Source organism: Paramisgurnus dabryanus, chromosome 6, assembly GCF_030506205.2.
Source record: "Paramisgurnus dabryanus chromosome 6, PD_genome_1.1, whole genome shotgun sequence".
NCBI classification, from domain to species: domain Eukaryota; kingdom Metazoa; phylum Chordata; class Actinopteri; order Cypriniformes; family Cobitidae; genus Paramisgurnus; species Paramisgurnus dabryanus.
Window position 1 is genome coordinate 28,907,458 of NC_133342.1, and position 27,860 is coordinate 28,935,317.

The window sequence follows — 27,860 nt, forward strand, 5'->3', positions numbered from 1 at the left end:
ACAAGAGTTATAAAAATAAATCTTTAGACAATTTTGACGATTATAACAAATATTTTTTATTAAATGCAACTGCTCAAACCCACTGCTTGTGACTTTGAAATAACATAACGTTAGCTGAATATTTAGCATTTTGTTTGTTTTAATAACTTGGCCAAGAACAGAAGTGCCATCTTATGAACATGTGTTGATTCATTGCACAGAATAAAACGGATTTTTTTTTATAGATTCATTAAGATACGTATACATTGTAAGTAAATGGCATATATCTTTTAGCTGGTTTGCCAACCGTCATAAAACTCCGAAAGAAGAATGTCATCTTACTATGAGCTTGAAGGGATTTATAGCTCTTAAACTCCTGCAAAGTGTATGCACTCAATCCAAAAACAAGGTAATAATAACAGATATGTGAGCGGAGGTAGTGCGTCTGGATCCGTAATCCAGTCATGGGCTGCTAAATCATATGGATCTGTTGTTTATTTGTCCAAATAAAGTTTTTTGGCAGTAGCACTTAGTTTCTCCTGATAGGGTCCCTTCTCTTTTTCTTTCAAACTCCTAAATTTCTTCGGTTCTTCTTCAAGTTTACATAGTTTTAGCTTAACACACCCACAATTAAATGGCATAGCGGTCGGCGGTGCCTCTAAACATGGCGCCCACGTCCCATAATGCAACACTGCGTCGACGTACATTAACAATCCCTATAGGTGCCTTTGAAACCTGTAGGCTATTCATTTTAATGATCTTTTGAATAAATGTAACTTTACATTTGGACTGAATAAAGTTATATTATTTTGGTTTGTTTGAAGTATTGAAGTAAAATATATGAAGTAAAAATTATAAGAGCCTCTCAAAATGAATAATTACACAGGGTCATCCTGAACCAGGTACTGCAAGTCATTTTGACAGGTGAAGCTTAATATTACACAAAAGTCAAATATAAATATTAGGGGTGGCAAGATTAACGTGTTAACTAATGCTATTCATTAATTAATCATTAACGCGTTAAATCAACGTAATGAAATGCAGTCAGACAACCAGGAGCCCCGCCCGGGTTTGATCCGCGAGCAGGAGGTTTTTAATGCTGTACAGAGTAGACCGATTGGAGTGTGGCTCTTTCACGTACAGATGCAGGTGCGCGTGCACACATCCACGCACACGCACACACAAACCAGATGCACGAACAACCAAGAGACGCGTCACGCGCACATATTCTTTTGAACGCGGAGCTTTGTCATACAATGCACAATCCAGATGCACGAACAACCAAGAGACGCGTCACGCGCACATATTCTTTTGAACGCGGAGCTTTGTCATACAATGCATCATGACGCATGCGCCTCTTGGTGGTTCGTGCGTGTGTGAAACAAAAACACGCGGTGTAGCGAAGGCTTTACGGTTACTTAACCGTGACATTTTAAAGCGCGGTTAATAGTGAAACCGGTTAATCGCTGCATCCCTATGCAGCCCTAAAACATGCATGTGCTCTTTGATGTCCTGTTTGACCACAGAGGCAGAGAAATGAGTTGATAAAGGGCATGAATGTAAAGAATAGCTCCTAAAAAGCAGTTGGACTTAAGCCCACAGTTCATTTGTCATGGCAGAAGTGGGTGGATTTGTTTTACTAGTATCGCAGGCTGTTAACACATACTTGCTCTGTTCTCAACCATAGGCTTATAGTCTGTCACACATAGACAGTTCTGAAAGGATATTTAAGACAATCTCCACAGACTGTTCCATTAATAAAGTCTTTTACAGTATGAGACATACAGCAGAGACTCACTTAATACCTCACAGATGACTTTCATGTTAGCATAAGTTTGTCTTCCGAGAAGCACATAAATGGCTATTAGGAGCTTTACCCTGTTGCCACTTTTAAGCACTAAATAAAACGGTTGGAAGCTCATTAGTTTTTTTGAGACAGAGCCAGTAAACCATGGTGTCTGCAGACCTGATAGCCTGATTGTAGTTTGCTAATCTATGTCCTTTGCCCAATGGGAGAGGAGGGGGTTAAATAAATGTGGCAAAATACATGCTATCTCAGTTCAGGAGCTTTTGGGTTGCAGGGTTTACCCAGGTGTGCATGTGCCCTGTCACTGGATACACTGCATCCCCTTATGCTGAGCCAGTACAGTCATGGACAGAAATGCTTGGAAGCTATTTTAGCCAATTCTTTCTGTGGTGTAACCAAATAATCACAGCTGTCTGGATGGATTTGTTATACCCATTTGCTTCTAACACATTTCGGCTCTGAAGTTCATTATTTTTTCCTTCACTCAAAATATCAAATATTTGGCAAAAGATGCCTTTTATCCTTCATTGAAAGAGAAGAGACCTTGAAACCACTTTAGTCGTTAAAATGAAAATTGGATTGAATAAAAATGCCACTGAGACATGGAAACTGAAGAGAAAATAAGAAAATACAGAATACAGTTGTTTTAAGGCTAAGGGCCAGATTTACTACGCAAATTTTTTTAAATAAAACAATACCTCTCCTTCTTCTTCATTGAATAGCTCCTCTCCGGGGGCAAGCGGTATAATAAAGTGTCCATCGAACACCTCAGGATCTTGCTTTAGGTAGTATGTCAAGTTTTGGAAGCAGCCAGTCTTTTCCTGGCTTAAGTTTCATAATGAAATTATAAGATTAGGACCATCAAGCTTTGATTTCAATCATTGATTTCATTTTGGTTTCATTCTTTGAAGATATCAAGGTTACATTTTCACAGAATGAATTTTACATTACGTATGATGATTTGTGACGATATCTGCTATTTCTCTGTATTTAAATAAATATGACTTTAAGTTTATAATTTGGTTTTCATGTGTCCCTTGTGTTTGTGCTTCCCTTGAGCCAAGGGTTGTAACAGATCTAATGTAGAAACAGTAGTGTTGTAGTTTTCAAGACCAAGTCATGACCAGGGCCAAGACAGGCCGAGACCAAGTCAAGACCAAGACAGGCCGAGACCAAGTCAAGACCAAGACCAGAGCAAGTCACTGCATTAAAACACGATAAAATGTGAAATATGCATATGATTAGGCCATGAGAGAAGTTGATAAAATAATCAAAAGGCATTACAGATATTTGGGAAGTTATCTTTGTTTATAAGCAAATAAATGTGAACAAACACTAAAGAGCTGAAATAAACTTAACCGTTTATTCAGAACTCCCTTTCCATGGTTTGCCATCCACTCAACACAATGCAGGCAAAGAAACAAGGTGTTTTATTTTGATTACAGTTTGATTTCTCACATGGTTTGACTTTTTGGTTAATATTGGCCAGTACTATGATGAGGGGTGAACATGAGTTTTGGTACAGCAAAATTGGCACCGTAAAAATTAGTAAATTATACTAATTATTTAATAATTAATGATAAAAAATAATTTTGTGATACGCCATCAGTTGACCAGTCTTGGAATAAAATTCAGCGTCGTGAGACCAAGACGAGACGGAGTAAAAATGTGGTCGATTCCGAGACGAGACCGAGACCTTTAAAAAGTGGTCTCGAGACCGATCTCGAGTACTACAACACTAAGAAACAGTAAATCACAAATAAAAGACTTTTACTGTTTTTACAGGCAGAGTCACATGCTGGTTTTGATATCAAATTAATTGTCCTTGATATCTGAATAAAAAATATATGACATCAGTCAGTCATTAATTCTGACTGTAAAATACCTGAGCAGTCCTTCATTGCTCACAATAAAATCTGACTGTGAAAATGATACGGAGCAGATGTTCATGCACTCGAGGTTTACGTTTTCCAGTAGACATGCATTTGGTATGGTATATATTCGAGACAGAACAAGTGGTTTTCATTTGGCTCAAGTTTATTATTGTGATTTCAGAGGACTTGCTCAATGCACCCCCCGAGGAGCTCTGATTCAGGCTTGAGGTATGACATGCTTGTGTTTTCAATATGCGTGCATAGATGAAGGACGGATTTGGATGGAAAAGAACTGTTGCCTGTCCTCCAGCCCACAGGGTCTTTGGGTTAAGCTGTAAGAGGTTCTTTAAAATGTCATCCTTATCTTCTCCTGCTGTAACCTGGGTTGGGAGAATGGTACACAGTTCTCCAACAGAAGAGAGGATATTTTTTCCCTCATGCGATTCAAATTCCACGCACAAATAAACAGTTCCCAGCAGGAGATTCATTGCATGGATTCGGGAGAGGGCATTAGTAGGGAATGACTTGGGTCAACATTAGGTCAGAACAGTGAAATCTGATTCTCTAAAACTGAACCTCTCAGTGGTGAACAGTAAACATTTATCCACACAAATGTGAACTGAGTTATTCTGAAACCGTGTAGTTTACATTGTTACAAGATGTAGATGCTTGAAGATGAGCAAAGTTGTATGTTTTTGTTGAATTAACTTGACTAATTGCTCTTCTCTATTCAATCCCGTGGCCATCAGGAAGCAGTAGTGCCGGACTTGTTGCATAAACTAATGCGGCTACCAAAGCTCTGGCTCTCCACTCTTGACAAATAGATATAAATTCAGCTTCTAAAGCACTCCAGCTGTTGATCTCCACTAAAATTTTCCCTCGCAAAGGGACAACAGCGAGACTGAGTCGAAGACAGCTTCAATCAAACCGATTCTCGTTTTCGAGACGTTCTTACCCATAAACAGCACCCATGTAACAGGCTGTCATATGATAGGGTCTCACACCTAAATGATGGATGGCCCCACTGCCTTTCCTGCACCACAGTGCCTGGCAGTCATTCAATAGCAACACATGTCATTAATAAAGACCAACTCTTTTCTTTTGGCATTACCAATAAAAGACAGGCTCGGGTGCTGCAGTGTGTCTGATATATTAATGAAAGTCTTTTGCCTCACAAGTCAGCCAAAATCAACTCTGTGCTTCCTGGACTGAAAAAAAATGCGAGAGCGAAAGAACGATGTGTATTTTTCAGAAGAAGAATACTACATACTGGCAGTCCTTCTGCAAAACCGGCCAAGACAGAGGCACGGTGCGTTTTTTTTTTTAAGACTTTTGATTACTTTGGCTGTCAAGGGACCGCCACATGGTATTCATCTTGATCGTGTTTCATTTTTGACTTTTTAGATAGGATGGCATGCTGACTTTGCATTAAGTTCACCGGGCATTTTGAGCAAAGGGTCTGTTCACTAGTTGCTAGTGAACTTTTACCAAACACCTACCGGGGTCCTTTAATGAACTCCTCTTTAATGTTAACCAACGGAAAGGAATTCTTTACTTTGACAGCTGACATTTGGACTGTAATTACTTTGAACTATTACGCAATATATTTTTCTTCAAGAGACATCTGTGGCTAAATAAAATAATAGTACACATATAATTCATTTAGCAGTTTTCATTTACACTTCGTCTTGGTTTCTTCGTCAGCTTACTGAAGGGTGGAGTTCATAATTTCCATACAGTTTGCTGCACTTTGTTCTGTAATGCGTCAAACATATCTGGCAGTGAGGTTTATTAAACAGCTCAGGGATTTTAAAGTAGTTTTTGTGTAAGCTTTGTTGCTGCGGTAACGGATAGCTTTTCCCTATAATAACTTCTGATTGCTGAGTCAGGATCCAGGTCTTGTGGTGGGCCACCCACCAGCGCAAACCTTTTCTTTTCAAACCCACCCCCCAATCCCACATTCACTCTGCAACCGGTACAGTTGACTCTACGTATGCTAGAACATTCTCTACATAAGAAAGAGATGAAGAATAGTGGGAAGTGTTTCATAATTTGGTTCACATTTGGATGCAAGGAATATTGACTCAATTATGTCATCAATTCCCCGAAGGATGATTGTTTAGAGTCTCTTTTGACATTTGGTTGACAAATGTGTTCTTTTGCAAATTTTTTGACGACATGAGATCATGCGTAAAGTTTAAAAAAGCGCTACCTCATGTGCACGCAACAAACAGACAAATGCAATCCAGAAAGCTTCAGTTGACAACAGCAACATCTTGTAAATCGCCGTATAATATGACTTCCATTGTGGTTATCCGCTTAACGCTACGATATTTACTTTTAATTGAAGCAACATGTTCGCAACAATTAAGTTTTCGTGCAAGCACACGTCTCCTGCAGGGGAGTGGTATTACATTTATAAGACTTCATTCCAAACCCTAAAAATACTCTGCTGCGTTAGCTCATAGGGTCCTTTTCCCCCCATGAAAGTTTAGGGCCTGATTCCAGAACATTACGGAGTTCTGAATAAGGGGCCTGTTTTGAATCTCCATGGCAACCTCTCGATGACATCACATTGCTGTCATGAGCAATGAGTCGTATTGAAAGTCAGTGTAGGCAACAGTATGTTTGTGGAAGTGCGATCTTTTTATTGGACCCAGTGGTGTACTCTCCTCTTGCTTTCTTATAAAACCAGTTCTATATAAAAAAAGTTAAACTTTCATATTTCGTAATATGATTTCTATGACTGAGGTCATTAGTATAAGAAGTCTCTAAGTAAATAGTTTAGCCCTATGAGCCTTTATGTTAAGCTGTGAATTAGGTTCGGTGTTGCTTTCTTCTGTAGTACTGTACATGTTGCGTAATGCCTAATACATTGGTTATGTATACTTTATGATAATTTAAAGTTACATTCTGATCATTGTTTACCTTGGTTGATCTACTGTGTCACAGATTGAACATGGGCTTGTACATAAACAAACTTAAAACCTAGATCACAGTCAATGTGTGACATCCTGTATAGGTAACTTTGTATGAAAGCTTCTTCCAAAGGACTGAAATGTGGATCTATGTAGATTTTACTGGACACTGTTGTATGTCCTTCATTAAAATAAAAAAATCTGAAAAATAATGCATTATACTGTAGGTAATATTGTCTGTGAGGTAAGTCTGTGAATATTTGCATATTAAATGTGCATTTTTTACAAACAGCAATTTTAACAAGTGCATGTGTGGGTTTCCTGGAATGAATCAGTTAATTGTTTGGAATTCTGGACCTTTGGATGCAGCCCAGACAAATCCGATCATTCGGATGCTTTGTATTAGCGAGTCCAGTTGGTTTAGATCACGTGCGATTATAATGACGTGGTCATGATGGTATAATCTCTTTTCTTGTTGTTGAATGATAGGTGGAATGTTTTAGTGCTTTAATGGAAACATGATGCTAACATGTTTGTTTTGAAACATGAGTACTGTATATGAATGAGTGTTAAAGTAACCCGATCTTTCCTCCAATCTCAAAGGAGCTGCACATGCACAATTACAATGTCCACCACGTCACATGCATTACCATTGTAGATATTATATAACAAAATAATTTTTTACAAGCTTTTCTGTAAAATAATAGAAAATTGAGATGCTAATTAGCTAATTCTGCTGGGTTTTAACATGTTTCTGCAATGGTTTTTCACCTCAAGGGTTCATGCAGACTCCCATTGCTGTTGCTCATCAGATTCTGTATTCAATTAAGATGATGCTGGAATTTAGTATTGATGACAGTGATGTGTCATATAGTTCATACTTGGGTTAAATATCTGTGGATCAGATTCAGATCTTGGCTTTGTAGTTGGAACCAGATTAGAGACAATGGCAGAACAATTCTATATTTAAGGCTTAAACGGATAGTTCACCCAAAAATGAAAATTCTGTCATCATTTTCTCATCCATCACAACCTATGATTTTTTTGGATGAACACAAAAGAAGATATTTTGATAAATGATAGTAAGCAAACAGCTTATTGTAACCATTGACTTCCAAAGTAGAAAACGAATTTTATGGAAGTATTATGGAAGTAAGGATGAGAAAATGATAACAGAATTTGAATATTTTGGGTGAACTATCCCTTTAAGGGCGAATTAATATTCTGCGTGTGCTTATAGCCTCAGTTTTCATTTATACTTCTGCATTGTTGTTCGCGTCGACATGAACTTATACATGCAGAGCACTAGTAGGCAATGTCCACAGACATGTTACCGGTGAGATGCGAATACTACATGCGACAGAAACACACACGGTGTAGCTATGGCCTAGGTCCTATGCGGAACTAAAAATCGCCCTTGCATATGGTTGCTGTCAGTAAGCTGATGAAAAGAAGTTGGCAATTACTTTGTTTATTACTAAGTATTTTGCAACGCAAAATGTTTAGTGTTTTCAACTTGTATGTTCAGCAGGGTTTGTATGCTGTATATGCTGGAAGGTGGGATTGTGTGACTGCATTTCTGAAAGCCAACAGTGTCTACTTGCAATGTTTTCATGGAATTTTACTTGGATGCATCAATCATCAAGCAACTTTACTGGCGAAAGGATAAAGACAGATGTTAAAATGAAATGAAGACTGACTTATTCTAACTTTAATGTATTCTAACTGCATGCAAAGTGAGGTTCAGGTTCATAAGTTCATAATACTGTTAAAACATTTGGAAATAATCCAGGAGAATAATCAATTTTGGCATATAGTATAAGCACTTATATTGCGAAATAGGCCAATACAAAAAGAGCAGAATGTCATTCTGAGCTCATGACCCAGAGGCTCTGGCTGTGGATTTTGATTTCCTGTCGCCGGTTCTTAGTGGGATCTGCCTGTATGTCTGCCTGTGAATTATCTTTGTTTTTGTCTCCACACATTTTCCATACATCCTTTTTATGATTTCCCCTTTAGGTTGGGTTATTTTTGACATTGCGTTTCTACGTTAATACAATACAGATGACTACAGGGCCAGGCACAATCATCTATAGGCATATAAGCATCTATAAGTATGCAAGCCGATGAACGTTTCTTTTCGGCTCGTTTTCATTTTGAGCAGCAACACATCTTACGTCTTTGTGTTGTTGAGTGGCTGGTTTTAACAATCGATGGATGTATGTCATCTCATTCCTTCAGAGTCTCAGTGGATTTCTAAGACTGCACATGGTCTTGATCACATAAGGAAATAATTGGAGTTGAAAACAGCCCACACGTGTCCCAGTGACTGTGCCAATGTCTTAGGAAAGAGTTTATTGCCTCTCTCTGAACTACAGAGAGGATTTATTCTTATTTCGGCCTATTTTTGTTACTGATGTCATAAAAAGACATTTGGAACCAAAACCTTTCCTGGTGTTTGTTTGTTACATTTCATATGGTAAATATTTGGAAATATTGTAAATATACATGCACTTTAGTTTGTACATCTTACGCTTCACTATAATAAACCACTTGTTTTTGCACTGCACCCTCATTTCCCTTTTTGATTGGCACATTTAATCAATCATTTAATAAATATTGCTACCCCTTTATTACGTAACTGTTTTTTTGTACCTTAAAACCATTGGTTTAGTCAATGGGAAAGTTTGGGGCAGGATTATCTGTTGATCTGTCTGAAAACAATATGAAGTCACTAGCATTTGTTGATGCTATAGTGCAGGGCTATTCAATTAGTTTGTCGTGGGGGCCAGTTCATGAAAAGCATCTCAAATGAGGGGCCGGAGATATATCAGTGATGATGAATACATTTTGAAACATACTCATGTTATATTTTGAAACTGCATAAAAACAAAATCAGTGCATTGTACAACAGGCTTTTTCTACAAACATGTATTTTGAAACTGCATTCAACAACATTAGTGCATTGTTAGATGTCAAAGTAGGCTTTTTCTACATCCATATGTTGTATTTTAAAATTGCATAACAACATCAGTGCATTATAAGATGCCCAAGTAAGCTTTATTCTACATTTAAATTGGTACATGAGAGCCATATCACACTCATTGAGAATTTAACTCATTTACTCACTTCAGTACACATAATTAAAAAGATTATAATATGGAACATAATTGTTTAACGCTGTTTTTTTTCAAAGCTAATTATTACAGGAGCCCTATTTAAACTACAAAAGCCATCTTAATAACTGGCAATCATTTGGCTACCTCCTAATAAAACAAAATATGTTTTTAGATTTCGCAAGAGCAGTAAAATCAGGTGTATGTTTGTCAGCGCGATACACATTCAGTGGTGAATGTGCTGGGCTGTGAGCAATGGGCGATTAAATGGGCGTTAATGTCATTGTGGATAAGCATAAACATATAAGACAACAATTGTCAGAAAAGGCAGTGTTTTTAAGCTGGAAATACAACAAATAAAGTTAAAACAGCCATAGAGTCTGGTCTCTTAACTCACCACTGTCAGTGTCAACTATCGCGTCTTGAGACGCGGGCACGAGCGGGGGAGGCGATCGCGTTGAACTTGTGGACCAAAGCGCGAATATAAACACGTGACACAGTTGCTCGCACCAGTCACGTGACTCGCACTCTGCAGCTCATGCTGTATGAAACAGACGCACGGGCATCAACTCTTAACTGTAGGGCCTGTTGTCTAACTAACTAAATTTATTTTAGAGATGTCTTTTTTACAGACTACATAAAGGGCCGGATCAAATTACCTTGGGGGCCGGGTTTGGCCCGCGGGCTGCCAATTGAATAGCCCTGCTATAGTGGCATAAAAAAGTACAAATTTGAACTTTTTGGCATTGAAGAATTACAAGACTGTCCTCCAAAAATAACAACCTCATGTTATTTGTGAAAGCAGCTTATTAAGATGTACAATAAGGTTTTAGGGATAAGCGCCCTCTAGCGTCCAGCAGCCTATTACAACCTGTGGTTATGTTTTATGGTGGTGTGCCCTATGCATCAGATTAGACACATTTAGGGGCAGTTTCCCATACAGGTATTAGACTAGTCCTATACTAAAATAAATGTAAGTCCAAACTGAAAACAACTTGCACTGACATATCTTAAAATACATCCGTCTATTTGAACTTTTTGGCATTGATTTGTTTGCAATTGCTTATAACTGGAGCAAAGAATCTTCAATGTAAACAAAATTGGCCCAGCAATAATTAACAGTAATCTTCGGGGGAATTAAGTCTCAAATATTATTCTTTTTAAGTCCGGATTTTCCTCAGTGTACACTACAGGTTTAGTTTTCAATGATTTGATCTCAAGACTCCCTGAGCAATCTGCTTGCTCAGATGAAATGGTCAATGGACCGTGCTGTTTTTATTGGATCAGAGTCCTTTTGCAAAGATAAACGGAGGTCATTTTTAAATTCATAAGTTCCTTCTTTCTCAGATATATTACAGAATGTACTTCCTATACTATGGCTGTGTTTTATAAATTAGGCTTAAGCGACTAATACAAAGGTTTCTTTGAGTAAAGCATTCCTTGGATGCAAATTGTAAACCGAGCTGACACTTTAAATGTTTGTTCTTTAGGCTCTGGCATGGAGGAATGATGTATCCAATGTTCTCCTGTATCCTTGTATTTTTTATCTTTAATCAACTCCAAATGGTTATGGTGGTTTAAAGTGTTATAAACCTGTTTGCCGTCTAAAAATAAAAAAATGGTTGCATGCTAGTGGAATGGAGCAGTATAGTTCAGTGGTTTACAAACCTACTAGTGTAGTAATTTGTTTTTAGAGTGCTTACTTGTTAACATTCCTGAGAGAGGGCTTTTAATGAGGGGTGCTGGGGGTATGATGATGATTGGATCCAGAGTTGTGCACCACATACAAAAAATGTACTAAAATTTCTCAATAGAGATAACATTTTATACTAAACTTGTTTGATTGATGTTACCAGATTTTCACAGTGGTCATGTTCAGAATGATAGAGCAAATATTTGTTAGCATAATTAAAGCTTGTTGTTTTACTATAATGAAATTTTATAAAGTATGGCTTGATCATTTTAATTGCATTACATTACTGAAACTTTTATGGCACGTTTCAAACAGTCAAGCTAAGTTTTCTAATTAAAGAAATACAAGACTGTCCTCCAAAAATAACAACCTCATATGTTATTTGTGAAAGCAGCTTATTACGACGTACATTAATGTTTTAGGGATAAGCACCCTCTGGTGGCCAGCAGCCTATTACAACCTGTGGTAATGTTTTAAAGGAACTGTAAGTAGGATTAAAGTCTTTTATTAATCAAAATCAATGTCTTTATTCATTAATTTATGTCCTCATTGGTGTCAAATGACCTCTAAGGAGGCTTCCATGTATAATACCAGAGAGGGACAAAAAGCACTAGCCTACCAACGTGTTTCCACAATGGGCTGTCATTCAGAACACGTGAAGCTGAAAAGGACACGGAGATCAGTGAACGGCTACCGTAGTTGCAACACACATTTGGAAAAACGAGGCGCTAGAGAGCACAATTCTTTTAAATGCAAGATTTCACCACTAGATGGGGCTAAATCATACTTACTGTCCCTTTAAGGTGGTTTGCCCTACACTGAAAAAAATGGACTTGGTGGGTCTTTGAATTTAAATAAAATAAACATGTATATGCAACACAAAATATTTATATTCCTTGTGTAAACATAATTTAATTGATTAGGATGAAAATGTTTTGTTTGAATGTAAAATGAACACATTATTCTCACATTGATTAAAATTGATTGAATTGAATACTTAAAACAATAAAATTGAGTTTGCACACAAAATGGCACCTCCTGAGCAGAAGGTGGCAGTAACGCTCAATAAAAAGGACGTCAATCGCCATAAAAGAAGAATAAACATCGTTTGTTTTGGGCGCCAAAATGAAGACTCAGCAGCAGTCAGTCAGAAGAACTCTCTCAGACGGACACCACGTTGTTAAAGTAAGTTCTATTATTTATTTATGTTCACTTTATACGTGATACATCTTCACTAGATACACAGTTTTTTTTACAATATGTAGCCATTGCAATGACTTGTAGTAAAAATGAGTTTGGAGGATGTTGGTGGAGTAAGTTAACGTTACAGTCAGTCAGTAAGTGTAAGGCTCATAAAGAAAAACAGCGTTTTAAAAATGTCAACTGTATAACGTTATTTCACGTTTGGTAGTTTTATCCGAGTTGAAAACTGTCACATTTGAGTTGACTTTTGAGGCACTTTTTACTCAGTTGTTCTATGGAAACGGTTCAGGACAAATAAAACGCTAACCAAACGTTATTCTGTCCAGAGTAACGTTATCCACGTAAGTAATTTACCAGATGATATCAATTGACTACATTAATAATGACCTTGCGTATGAAACAAACTGTCTGCTTAATCAGATGAACAGACCCGCGTCAGTTATTCGTGACTTCACTACGCCACGAGCAACACTTGATTCTATTAGAAAAAGCTTTTTTAAATGCCTCGCGTGACGTCTGGTATATTAACTGAAAAAATCGCTTTGAAGTGCCACACCTTAAAGCTGACGTTTTCAGAAGAGCACCTTGTTTTAAGATCTCATTTTGTCCAAAATTGCGTCCTATGACAGATATAATACTTATTTCATTATGGCTCTGTGTATGTGTGACCTTAATCATTTGAGGTTGTGTGTTGATTTCACCTCTGAATATTTCCTCTTATAGGTCCATCATCCTTGCATGCGCTACACACTCAAAAGCATTGGTAAGTAATTCCTATCACTGTTTTACTACTGTTAGGAGCTAAATCTTATTTTTGTAACTAATATACATGTATTATTCTTTGACTCGCAGTACTCAAATATACAATGGTTGGTTAATTTGTTTTCAGATAAAGGCTGAATTTAAAAGAATCACTACTGTCTTATGTTCCTGCGTGTCACCTGGACCTCCAATCCAAAAACCTGACGAAACTCTTCTATCAGAAAGGAGGACAGCTAGCAAAAAGACTTCAAACAATTAAAGATCAAATGACAGAAGTAAGTAATATAGATTCATAGACATAAAAATGTGTAAACATTGTTGGAAGTACAGAAAATGTAGTATGTTTTAGTTACATCTTTTGGCACACGGGTCATTAAAACACCTGGGAAGATTTAAAGGGGTAGTTCACCCAAAAATAAAAATTCTCATCACTTACTCCCTATCATGTTGTTACAAACCTTTATAAATGTCTTTGTTCTGATGAACACTAAGGAAGATATTTTGAGGAATGTTTGTTCCCAAACCAATCATAAGCCCCATTCACTTCCATAGTGGGGAAATATAATACTATGGAAGTGAATGTGGCTCATAAACAGTTTGGTTGCAAACATTCCTCAAAATAAATGTCTTCCTTCGTGTTCATCAGAACAAAGACATTTATACAGGTTTATAACAACATGACAGTGAGAAAATGAGATAATTCACTTTTGCTGTGATTGTCAGGTATGGTAGCACACACTCGAAATGTGGCCTCTTTATTTAACTCATTCCAGTCTAGTAAACGCGCGCACACACACACACACACACACACACACATACACACCTGGAGCAGTGGACAGTGCAGCTGCCTTGCTTTGTAACCCATATATTTGTAACCAATTGTAATATGCTGTGGCAATGCACATGGGTCTGTATACTTACATTTATATTTGTTTGCATTGTACTAATTTCCAATGACACTTTTATTGTAACAGTAACTTTTTTTCTGTTTCTTTAACTACATTTGTCTGTTTTGTACAGGGCATGGATGAAGTCAGCATCAGTGTGGTCATTTGAAGACACCACTGTTGGGATTTGTGCTCTCAAACAACATGCTTCTTGTGATGAAGAGGATCTTTGTATAGTCCTGGAAGGCATGAAGGTGTTGCAACATCGTGCCATGTTGTTTGAGCTGATGTATGCCTTAACCTGAGCTATCCTGATCTCTGCTTTATTTTTGAAGAAATCCTAAAGATTTTAATGGAACTGAATTGAGCGTAACTTTAACGAACGGTTGCTTTCAGTGAAAGGATCAGAAAGACTGTGCTGCTCATTTATGTTCTTTTTATTTATCTGTTTTAAGTGTTTTTTCTTATTAAAACATTAACCGTTTGCTGCTCAGAGTTGATTTTGGAAATGGTTGTTGTATTTTGTTGTTGTTGAATCTTTGATTATCAGTTTATACAAATGCTGTAGCTCTGACTTTCTGAAGGATTGATATTTTCCAGTTTGTAAATCCATTTAAAAAATAATAGTACTTACTGTTTTGCATGTCTCTTTGGAATGCAGTGTTTGTGCTTTAGCACTTCTAAATCTACTGTGATAGTAACTATTTTAAACATTTGGGTCAGTTTTACAGATGGGGCTTTTTCTAGTCCCAGACTTTTGCAATGGCTTAATTTGAAAACATATTGCACTGACATATCTTGACATATATCAGTGCCATTGTTTTGTCTCAAGATGTACTCCAGTGTTGTTTTTGTAAGGTAGGTTTGTTTGTAAACTTTTTTTGTAAAAAATATCCTAATATAACTAGGGCCTAGTCATGGATTAATCTACAACCTGTTTGGGAAATTGCCCCTTTGTATGTACTGCATGTGATGATTGTTGTAATAGTTATTGACTGTTGTTGAATTAATGTGTAGTGATTTAAATGAATTGATGATCTGAAAGCAGTGGTTTGCCTCAATATCACTAAACTTTTGTTTAAAACTCTTTGCTTTTTATGCCAATGCAAATGTATTTAAAAAAGAAATAAATAACATTTGGATAATTATGGATGATTATTCTGGTTCCAGAAACATAATGAAATTGCTTTAGAGTTACATAATCCCATAATATAAGCATTAAAAAAGCATGTTGGAATTACAGATGAAAATCTAGTCACCTTACATAATAAAATTACTTAAACATTTCAAAATAAATGTGTTATAGTAAAGAGAAATAGCACTTTGAGTCAACATATTTATATTAGACTACTTGAAACAATTAAAATGTTTTGGTCTGACACATAAAAATTAAATGAGGAAAATTATGTTGGTTTAACACAATCGGATTATGTGGGACCGATGTACACATTAAAATTACGTAAATTGAAAGGATTTTTTTTTTTCAGTGTATGCATCAGATTAGACACATTTAATGTTCTGGATTTGTAAAATTAAAGATATTTTGGAGGATCTTACCAGACCCCTAAACCCAACCACTTCTCCACCATATAAAACATAACATGCATATAAAAGTAAAATCACGGGTATTTATTGTATAAATTAACCAGTATAAAAGTATTACAAACCAATCGGTCACATAAGCCAATAACATTTCACATTGCAAGCTGGCGTAATGATGCAATCGGTCACAAGCCACACGAGAGCCAATGCTATTTCACTATCAAAGATGTCATATCCCTTCTTCTGGAATGTACACACGAATCTAAAGTTTACAGCAAATAGTGATAGCTTTTGTGTCTTTTTGTCATATAAACCAAATGTTTGACCTCAGTACTGGACTTTAAAAAAAATGTGATTGTTTTTGTAAGCTGTGTTTTATATTGTATAGTAAATAAATGGGCAGGTTAATGCATGAATAGTGTAATGTGTATATAAATACATTTAACTCTCAGTTTAAATAGATAATCATGTCATCATAGCAAAATTATATCCGAGTAAATTAAGTTTCACCTGTTGCCTGTAGAGGCGTTAATTTAGTAAACGCATCTTTAGGTCGTATTTGGGGGAATGGACAAAAAACCTAAACACTTGTATGTGTTGAAGAATAGGTTGAGGATTACATGCATATGTATTACTTCCACATAATAAGCATGTCAACCATGGGCTGTGTGTGTAGTGTGGAAAACCGTCTTATTTCTTTCCATGGAAATTTCCATCACTGGCGTTCTGTTGTATGTGAGTGACTTTTTCTCTTATAGCAGGTACAGAGAAAAAGTACTGAGTCCCCACTTCCTGAGTCCAAATGAAACACAGCTGTTGCACAGCCGTAGATGCGGATTTCAGCGTTTCGCTCTTTCTCTCTCACCCCATCTCTGACACAAGTCCCATCTCATACATAGTCAAAGCAAAATCTTATCAATCTTTCCTTTAACATTTTCCATTATGATCTTATAAGTGATCTGTAACATTCAAAATCTGATGTGTTTTTTTTTTTCGGCAGTTAACTCTGTGCTCTTTTCATCTGTGATGTTTATTCATGTACAGAAGTCTGGTATGTCCGAGTTAACTCCGAATTCTCATTGGGAATTTTCTGGATCTGGCCTTTGAAAAGGGACAGTGTAGCCCCTTTCCAGACCTTTCCAAAAACACAAAGTAAGGGCCAAGGTATATGGTCTTTGACTTAGCAATGCAGTTCACTTCTTCTTCTGCAGGTTTAGGTATGTGTGCTGTTTCAAAACACATGTAGATGTTTGGATGTGGGTCTGAATGTTTATGAATAATGTTGTCCTGTTTAGTTTACATACAGACACATGCAGTTTTTATGTGAGATATGATTTAGATCAAAGATAACATGTAAGTAGATGGCTTTTGCTCTTTTCTCAATCTGTTGTTTAAAATTGGTAATTTTTTATCCTGTCTTGGAATTCCAGCAATTTTAAAGAACACATCTGTATTTCCTTTGTGAAATCAGCTTTATCCTTCTGTTTTTGAAAGCATGTGTGAAAAGCGTCAAAGAAAGCACTGCACTCCAGTTAAAGGCATCAGTGCAAACAGTTGAAAACAATTTCTCAACTTCTAGATAGTTTTGCATTAAGCAGATGAAACATGCAGATGTGAGGCTTACATTGTTTTCTTTGCACATCCCACTGACCCGTAGCCAGAGGTGGTGATTATGCTTGTTTACACGGTATGGTTTGGTTATAGTTGAGTTAGGTTGGGTGGGGGGGCTGATGGGAGGCCTCTCTTGATCTCCCCCATGCAAACCACCTCACCAGACTCTCATGTTAAGGAGGGGGCCGCGATGGAGTACATTCCCCACATCCGGGCCGTAGCTTGAAGGGCGGTTCGAGGCGTTCTGTCTTGATGTTTACACAGATGTTTGGGTCTAAGGACAAGCTCCCCAGCGACCTGCCCACCCCCCAGCTCTCTCCTGGAGCTTTCATTTCGGCCTGCCACGGCTGCCACTGCGGCCATCTGCTGATAAAACCCACATTCTGATAACATTAAGGGGGAGGAAGTTAAATGAGGATGTGAGCCCCGTTAAGGAATGTCTGGAGTTTTTTTGAAGATAGTAAGCTGTTGGGATGTTTATTTACTAAGGACCTTGCTAAGGCATTAACATCAGCAGAGCAACAACTCTGCTTTACTCTTGTCTACAGGATTTGCAGTAACACAAACATGCAGACACACGTGTGCTATACATTTTTGGTTGGTGCTGTTTGAGATTCAGCATTTGATGGGTTTTAAAGGGTAAAGAATTTGATGCAATAGCTAGTCTGAATCAGACAGACACGTTCTTCATTTAGGACAAACATCACATGTGGTCGCTCACCACAGTAAACTATAATGGTGTAGTTTCAGCTCGGTTTGTGAAAACAAGCAGATGAGAAGTTATTCTGAGGAAATCACTTCCACCATCACGTGTTGAGGGATCTCTAGAGCTGCTTTGCATGAAATCACTGAAATATTTGTTCGTCTATTGGAATTTTGTTTATTGTAAGAATTTCCTGCAGGCGTTTCAGAATGGGTTGTTTTATATGTTGTTAAATAAATAACATAGAAGTAACTGCTAATTATCGACATGTCACACATAAATGTTTTTGACTATACATAAATCTATTTAAAGACCATATCGAATACCAGCAAATATACTAATGTTATTAAAGGTCCCGTTCTTTCTGTGTTTTTGAAGCTTTGATTGTGTTTACTTGTTCTATGAAGTCCCTCCTTCAGAAATACGTAACGAGTTCTGTGCGCTCACCCAAAAATTACATATACTATACAAAGTTGCAAAGTATCTGCCTAAAAACAAACAATGTCATATGATTTGTAACAACACATTATGGGCCCTATCTTGCACCCAGCGCAATTGACTTTGTCAGTGATGCATGTATCATTCGTATTTTGCACCGGCACCCAGCGGGTTTTTCCCTCCACTGACGCACGTCGGCAAACTAGGGAATGAACTTGCGCTCCCTGGGCGGTTCAGCGCAAAAAAGGAGGCGTGTTGCGGCGCAAACCATGCCTGATGCTATTTTGCGGTTTCAAAAAGCTATTGCGCCACTGACCAGAAAAAAAAAGTTTAAAGTCAGTGGCGCGTTGCGCGTTGTTCATTATATGCTATTTTAAGGGCGCATGCTTGACCATAATGTATAGCGTGCACAACGCGCATACACTTTGCATCTAATCTACACAGATGCAACAGTTATTTTTGCAAATCATAAATTGTTACACTTAAAAATATTAATAAACGAGATAAGGGAAATCACAGTGGTGAGCATTGTGGTGATAGTTTTTATTTATTGTGTGGCTGCGTTAAAAAATTCTCATACAAATAACGATTAAAATATTTTCATAAGTTTGTTGTGTGGCTGTATTACCTTTATTTTATGTAAATAATAATTAAAATGTTTTCATAAGAAACCTTAATGTATATGAACTTGATTTGTAAGAGTACTTTGGGGTTGGACCTTGCTTGCGTTTCTTGGGTCCGATTTCAAAGCCCCAAAACCCTTTCAGCGGTGAGGGTGGACGCAGCGATGTCCTCTGATGGCGTCAGGTCATGTATAGAGGCATATCCACCTCCCGTTACACGGCTTGCCCGATTTATGCTGGCAAGCTTGGGATTCCCCAGCCTCCTGACATCATTGTAGCGCTTGGCGCAACGATGGGGATGTCAGCTGATGAGACTGTGGCTATTTCCTCTCACGCCTGTTTAACCGACGCTGATTTGGGCGGATTTCTCCCATCCCCATACCAAACAACTTCTCTGTCTTTGACTGCTCTTACAAGAATGTCGGTCTCCTCGGCTGTGAACCGCTCCTGGCGTACGCCTGGTAAATCCGTCATAATAAAAGCAACCTGCCATGGAACTTGCGCCCTTGCGTTTAAAGGGAATGTTGGATAGCGTTCTGATTGGTTTATTTGACGTTACGCCCAAACCACACCTATGAATAATGAACCTACTTCAGACCAACCCCTTATTGATTTGCGCCCGGCGCAAGAGTTATTTCTCACGCCGGGAAAATAGCAACAGTGCCCAAGATCCGCCCACAAACTCACTTGCGCGTTGCGCTTCGCACTTGCGTTTCAGATCGTTAAAATAGGGCCCTAAGAGTTTTGTTGTGAACTATGGTTTTATGAGTTATGGTTGTTTAAATAATGTTAAACATGCATTGTTTCTTTTTGTTGCAGGTATCCAGGAGGGAAGTGAATGTACTAAATGTAAAAACGACTGGGCCCTGAGGGTGGCTATTGCCCTTCTTTATGTCCTCTGTGCACTTCTTACCATAGCTGTTGCTGTGCTGGGTTATAAAGGTAAGAAGTTTTCGATGAAGCCATTGTCTTTGAATTTGCTGAATCATTTCTCTCTGAGATTTAGGTGAGATGCATACTAAAGCATTATTGTGCTCTTTCTAAAGGCCAGGTGGGCTGCCTATGGGAACAGCATTTTGTGACATCAAGAATACATTTTATTTTATTATGCTGCCTCCAATTTCTAAGGCATTGCCATGAAATAAGTTAATAGGTCCAAGATAATGTATGATGAGGCGAGAGCGATGCTAATAAAAAAAAAAACTTATATTTCTGATTATACTGAGAGCTGTTGATACAAATAGTTTGTTGTAATTATTATTAATTAATTGTCTTTCCCCAACATTTGTCTCCCGTGCAAAGCACTACGAATGTGGTGTACAGAGTTGATATCAGGGTTTGATAACATTCCCGATCGGTCACCCAAGAATGAAAATGTTGTCTTTAGTTTCTCATACCGGTAAAACCTTTGTTAACCTCAATACACAAATGAAGATATTTTTAATGAAATGTGAGGGCTGTCACACCCCCATAAACAGCAACGCAACTCACAACTTTCAAGTCCCAGAAAGGCAGTAAAGACACTGGTAAAATAGTCAATGCACTCTTAAAACAGTTGTATTAAAGGAGACATTTCACAATACTTTTTTAAAATATCAAATAAATCTTTGGTGTCCCCAGAGTATATATGTGAAGTTCTAGCTCAAAATACCATATAGATCAGTGATCTTCACGATTTTTTTTTCATGAGAGCCACACTGATAGGTCAGAGTCAATAGGAGAGCCGCCTTTACCGCAGAGTATCAAAAGTTACATCCAGTCATAAATAACATGTTTGCTTATCAATCTGTTGCAATGCAATAAATAGAAGGGTGAATTGAGACAAGATGATTTCCTTTAATGACAAAAACAGGATTTTAATGCTAAGTATTCTTATAATATGCGTATGCAGTGCCCCCCGAACCACTAGGTGGCCACCTTTCTCTTAATTTTATGCGGCGCTGCACAGAACGATTGGCGAGTGACATTACTTTGCCGCCATAGATATATACACTAGAAGTCGCCTTTGCTATGGCAGTTTATTGGAACGAATGCGTCAAATACAGCCGCCATCTTGAAACAGGGGAGCCCTTCCTCCTAATGCATCAGCGTCAATGTAGGCAAAGGTGTAACCGAAATAAAATCATCATAAAGTGTCATGAATGAGCAGCCTCGAGTCAAACACGGAAGTTAAGCATGCATAGAGTCCATTCGAAAGCAGAACAAGCAGTCTTGGTTGGATAGTGCAGATTAACTCTTTCACCGCCAGTGTTTTTTAAAAATGTTGCCAGCCAGCGCCAGCGTTTTTCATGATTTTCACCAAAGTTTAATGCCTTCCAGAAAATGTTCTTCTTTAAATATATAAACATACAATATACCAAATGAAAGATCAGACCCTCTGCTTTCAAAAAAAAAAAAAAAAAACGTTTCATCCTACCTTCAGTAGTTCTTTTGTAATCAGCTTTTGAATATGGGTAGGTTTCTGCAAAAACACCACATTTTGAGCAAAAAGCAGAGATAATTCAATTTTTGTGACGGACTTTTCATAGAGATCCCATTCAGAGCGATCTTTAAAACAGACACGGACATGCAGAAGCTTGCCATAGGGCAATACTTCCGGGTTTAAAATGTTGCGGAAGGATATTAGCAGTATTGCGGAAAGATGGATAATCTCGTCATTGGCAGGGAAGCGTTTTCTCTTAATTGACGAGATATCTCGTCAATGGCAGCGAAAGAGTTAAGGGGCGGTATTATCCCCTTCTGACATCACAAGGGGAGCCAAATTTCGATGACCTATTTTTTCACATGTTTGCAAAGAAAATGGGTTGATCTTTTTCACATTTTCTAGGTTGATAGATGCACTGGGGACCCAATTTTAGCACTTACACATGGAAAAGTCAGATTTTCATGATATGTCCCCTTTGTAACAAAACACTTTGTATTGTTTTATTGTGTCCCTTTTATTTATTTGAACACAAAATCAACACCAAATGACACATTAAAATGTTAAATAGCATAACACAAACAATGTGTTAAAAATGAACACATCCTTTTTTTAGAGTGTGTGACTGTAGCGGTTCAATCCTCATTTCATGAAGTAACAAGAATACTTTTTGTACTCATAAAGTCAGTCTCCAATAATTCACATAAGCAAGGGCATGCATAAGTTAAGCACTGGCACGACTCATGAGCTATTAATTAAAATAAACATATTTATATAGAACGTCTATGAGTGATGTTTAAAACACATACGCATGCTGCTTTCGTTAATATGCATCAGAGACTGACTTTTAAGTATTCTCATCACTTCATGAAATGAAGATTAAACCACTGTAGTCACATTTTTAACAATGTCCTCACAGCCTGTCTGGGCCTTGAAAGTTGTAAGTTGTGTGGCTGTCTATGGGGGTCAGAAAGCTCTCAGATTTTATTAAAAATATCTTCATCTGTGTTTCAAAGACAAACACAGGTCTTATGTGTGTGAATGACATGGGTACTTATTGACAAAAGTTTCATTCCGGGGTGATCTAACACGTTTCCCACTATGTAGTCAGTCAGTGGGGTTTTGGAACAAAGCTCATATGTTTACATTTAACACAAGTACTAGATACATTCATATGATTCCTGACTGTTTATGTTGTTTAGACCAGAAACTTGGATTCCTTCAATGTATGTTTATCAGTACTGTTTATTTTGTATCCATCTCATACACGTTTCAAGAATCTGCCATGGTTTTTGCTTCTCAGTTAAACTTTGGCTCACTTTACTTCTTGTCTCTCATAAGGCAACTGCATTTAACAACAGAAACCGGCTAGATTCCAAATATTATCACCATGACTATTACACTGACATGTGTTTTCTGTATTAGCTGGAAAAGCCCAACAGCACAAACAGACCTGTGTCAAACAGCTTATTGTGTTTATTGCCAAAAGGCAGGATAAGATGCACACCATAGTTGTCTTGAAGAAGCTCCCAGTATATTCCAGTTGTGACCTCAGCTGTATTTTATTTTGTAAGTCATTGAAGTAAATGCTGTGGTGAACACACAATAATATTAAATGTAAAGCGATACCAGTTTTCATCAAAATATTTTTTTGTTCATGATAAGGAAACTTTCTGGCCTCTCCATCAAGAGATCTCCTACAACACACTCACATAATTTGTCTTTGAAAACATCTCCTATCTTATTTACCTTTAAAAGGATTTGATCTGAGTTTAATGATATTGTCCAGATAAAGTCCCTGATTTACATCGAATCCACATGTCTTGTGTGTTTCTCTGTAGTCTAATGCCAACCAGATGAGGAGTCCATGTAACGCAGCAAACTTACTCCAGAAAAGGTTTTATGCCTTAGCAGCAATTTGTTGCCTAAGAAACCACAGGTTGACCGACAGCAACTTTGTGGCATCTTCTTGAATAAAGTTCATGTTACCTTTGTGGGCAGGGTCAGAGGATACGTTTTTTTAACCATTTTCTAAATTATACCCAAACAATTTTTATTGACAAGAGTTTATAATTGCATGTTTAAGTGCAGTGAGTGCAGATTCAGGTTATGTCCCTTTTGGAAAAAGATGTGAGGCTAAGAAAACCTCCAAAAATAACATGGATTATACAGGAAAATAATGCTTTCCTCAAAGAAAGATTTAAGAGTACGGGGGCACGGAGTGCGGTGTTAACCTCCCACTGATGGACTCCCAGTGTGAAAATGACCAGCAAGCCTTTGAAATAGACCTCCGTGTTTTGTTTCTCCCCTACAGCATATATTTGTTTTGTGTTTGGTTGCACAATCGCAGTGAGGAATGCTAACACCCAACATCTTTGGTGCATTTTTATTTGCTGGCAGTTACTAGCAAGTGTGGCACGTCTGAATGAATCACAGGTTTAAAAACAGCATGAGAGTGGACACTGGAGAGTTAAGATGATTCGATGATTCGTTTCATTCATGTCTGACTGACCGCCCGTTGAGAAAGTCAATGCGATAAACACTGCAAGCAGACGGAGGATTTTAATTTATTCCAGGATAATTTGACGGCTGTCAGAATGGCCTATAACAGCATGTTAGCACCATTGTGTAGAAAAAGATAAATGGGACAGGTCAATACAGTGGAAATGCACAGTGAAGGCGCCCCCTAGTGCTGCACGTAAGCCAATAACTTTAGAATAAAGACTAACACATGGGCCTTCAACAGGGGGTCTGTGGTGGTATTACTGGGGTCCTCCAAATATTGTTTTAATTCAGTTAGTCATCAAGCAAAAATGCATTAATACAATTTTTATTTAGATTAAAATCAAGATTTACATTTATTCAGCAAATTTAAGATCTTATGTAGTATGTTAACAGTATGTGTGAAAAAATGATTTTAATATCTTTTCAACATAACCATCATATCAAAGTATGTAAATCCAGTCTTGATTTGTTATTGTACTTTGGCTTGCTCCTCCTCTTTATTCATTAAGTGGTTTGAAGACATCTGGACTGACATAAGAGCACGTAAGCCATGTTATGGTCCATGTTAAACAGTCCAGTCATGGTTATGATTATGGTTATTCACATTTTGCCCTAAAGCATCATAAATTGTTCAAACTGGGTTTCATTATTGTACAAATGTGAGAATATGTCATTGGATAGCTGCAGCATCACAAAAGCTCAGAAGACACTCAGTGTGTTTGTAAAGTGTGTTTTGTGTTTTTATATACATGTACCTGTATATTAAACAGGTTTATAGCATTGAGGCATGGCCATGGCAGCCGGTACAATCTACAGGAATGTATTTCATTGTTTCACAAAGGTCTTTTTTTACTAACACAATTGCATCAGGTTTGTAGCAGCCAACTGTTATGTCATCACCATAAAGCACAAATATCCATTATTAAAATAATCCAAAAGGAGTCATTTGTGGGTTAATATATGTTTTCTGAAGCGAAACAATATGTTTGTGAGAGAATACGCTTAATATTTTGAGCATACTCGTGCTATATTTTATATTTAACTGATTTATTGTATGCTAGTTGAATCAAAGTCTGACTAAAGTCTTTATTGTGTAATGTGCATTCCACAGTGGTCCAAAGGATGGATAATGTAACAGAGGGAATGGAGAATTATGGTGGGAAAATCATGGCTGTAGAGACAGACCTCAAAAAGCTTGGTGAGTCAATGTTTGCCTGTGGGGATAGAATAAAAATGGTCAATTAATGTTCCCTAGCTGTCCCTGGGGTGTACACCTTTGCACCCAAGGAGTTGAAAATTAATACCTCAGAGGTACATACTGGTACCAAAGAGTGCATATTAGTAGGGTGGGGACTGCTCTTCCGAGGGGCGCAAATTCAAAATATGTGTTCGGAGTGTCATGTGTGTTGCTCGTGTTTTCAAAATATGTGTTTGTTGCGTCATGTGAACCATGTGCATCACATGTTTTGTCAAAATAAGTGCCTGCTGCACAAGTGTCCAAACTGTTGATAAAAGAGACGCTAACTTTCACAAAATACACGCAAGACACTCCCTTAAGTAAACTCTAATTACGCATGAAATATTGCGAGTATCTGGCAAACGCGAGGGTCTTTTTTATCATAAACCCTTTAGACGCATCTGCAGCAGGCACTTATTTTGACAAAACATGTGATGCACATAGGATCACTCGACACGCTGAACACATATTTTGAAATGACGAACCCCACACGACGGGCTATATACAGTACATGTTGTGACGAACTTCGCATCGTGCACCCTCGAAAAAAGAAGTCCGCCACTGCTCAAAGGTTCATCTTGGTATCAACTGTATACATATCTGTACCTAAATGGAACATATTAGGGCTTTTTTAAGTGCCCCATTTTTTTATTTACTTATCAAAATGTACATTTGTTGTGCAGATGATCAGACGGGAGAGAAGTCAGAAAATGCCACCAGTGAGCTCCTCACATTCAAAATGGAAATTCAGACTTTTCAGAATCAGCTCAATGAAGTCACCCTGCGTGCTTCCAGCAACAGGGCTGCCCTCGATGAGCTACAGCTAGCGGGCGACGACGTGCAGAGTGGACACCTCTCGCTGCGAGATCTGCTGGAGAGCAATGCTAACGTTATCAGCAAAGTAAACCGCACCTTAAACACGTACAGCGGAGTGATCGACGTACTAAAGACAGACACGGCACAGCTTCAGGTGAATCTCCAGGAGCAAAGCAGCAAACAGATCCAAACCACCCAAAACCTGAGCACTCTCAACTTCACCCAAACCCAGCAGAGGAGCCTCATTAGCTCCCTCCAGAGGTCAGTGGAGGACACCAGCCAGGCCGTCCAGAAGCTTAAGAACGATTATCAGAGCCTTCAGCAGGTGGCCAGGCAGACCAAAGCAGATGCGGACTGGCTGAGGGAGAAGGTGCAGAACCTTCAGGCATTAGCTGCTAATAATTCGGCGCTCACTCGCTCCAACAGTGATGCTCTGGAGGACGTGACCTCTCAGCTGAACTCGCTCACGGAGCAGGTGCAGAACGCCTCGGCCCTCGCTGATGGCCATGACCAAAGCCTCCGTGAGCTCATGGACCAACAGCGAGATCGTGAAAACGCCACCTCTATAAAGTTTGACTCCTTAGAGACACGTCTTGACCGCAACGAGGGGGAAATGGACAGAATAACGGGCAATGTTAGCTTTGCTACACAGTTGCTCGGAGCGATCAGCGTGGATCTCAATGGTCTGCGCACCTGCGCTGAGACCGTGACCCAACACTCTGATCTGCTGTCGGGGTTGAACAACAGTGTGGCTGAAACGAGAGCGGACAGCGCAGAGCTTAAATCCCAGCAGGAAGAGCTTGCCGCCAGGCTTGACAAAGAGGTCACCAGCCTCTCGGTAGTCATGGAAGAAATGAAACTGGTTGACAGCAAACACTCACAGCTTATTACAAACTTCACTATTCTTCAGGGTAAGACTGTTGATACATTTTTAGACCCTATTTTTAATATTTGTTATTTGTATCTGTACATTGTAAACGTTGTGCTTCTTTGTTCATTTCCTAATTTCAGGCCCTCCTGGTCCAAGAGGTCCTCGGGGAGATAAAGGGTCCCAAGGCCTGGCTGGGAAACCTGGCCAGAAAGGTGAAAGCGGTGAAAAAGGAGTGCCTGGTCTCCCTGGGCCCAAGGGCGAAAAAGGACCAGCAGGGCCTCCTGGTGTGCCAGGATTCAAAGGTTCACCTGGATCAAGAGGAAGCACTGGGCCAAAGGGCTCAAGAGGGTCAGGGGGTAGGGCAGGGCTTCCAGGAGAGAAAGGAGATCCTGGCACACCTGGTCTTACTGGAAGAGATGGCCAGCCTGGTCCTCAGGGGCCACAAGGACCACAGGGTCTCAGAGGGCCAGCGGGGCCGGCAGGACCAGAAGGAGCACGTGGGCCTGTTGGCCCTATTGGACCACCTGGACCTCCTGGATTACCAGGACTTCCAGCACCAGTGGTTGTGCCACAAGTTGATCCACAAGGTTTTGTTAACCGGCAAGTAGCTCTACCCACCAGTGCACCAGGTAACAAGCTTTTTTATTCTTGAAACAGGTTTTTTTAGATATATGTAACCCTGGACCACTGAACCAATCACAAGTAGCACGGGTATATTGTATGGGTCGAAATAAATAAAAAAATAATGCCAAAAATCATTAGGGTATAAAGTAAAGGTCATATTTAATTAATATATTTTGTAAATTTCCCACTGTAAAAATATTACAAATGTATTTATCATTTGTAATATGTG

At 38.5% G+C, this 27,860-nt stretch overlaps 1 protein-coding gene across 1 annotated transcript in view; it reads left to right on the forward strand.

Annotated features, from left to right (window-relative positions):
* colec12 (collectin sub-family member 12) overlaps positions 1–27,860 on the forward strand; it is a 49,773-nt gene that overhangs the window by 6,044 nt on the left and 15,869 nt on the right. Inside the window, exons 3-6 of the mRNA XM_065276486.1 lie at positions 19,976–20,098; positions 25,195–25,281; positions 26,004–27,047; positions 27,148–27,636. Of these exons, the coding sequence (XP_065132558.1) occupies positions 19,976–20,098; positions 25,195–25,281; positions 26,004–27,047; positions 27,148–27,636 (1,743 nt within the window). The remainder of the gene's footprint in view (positions 1–19,975; positions 20,099–25,194; positions 25,282–26,003; positions 27,048–27,147; positions 27,637–27,860) is intronic.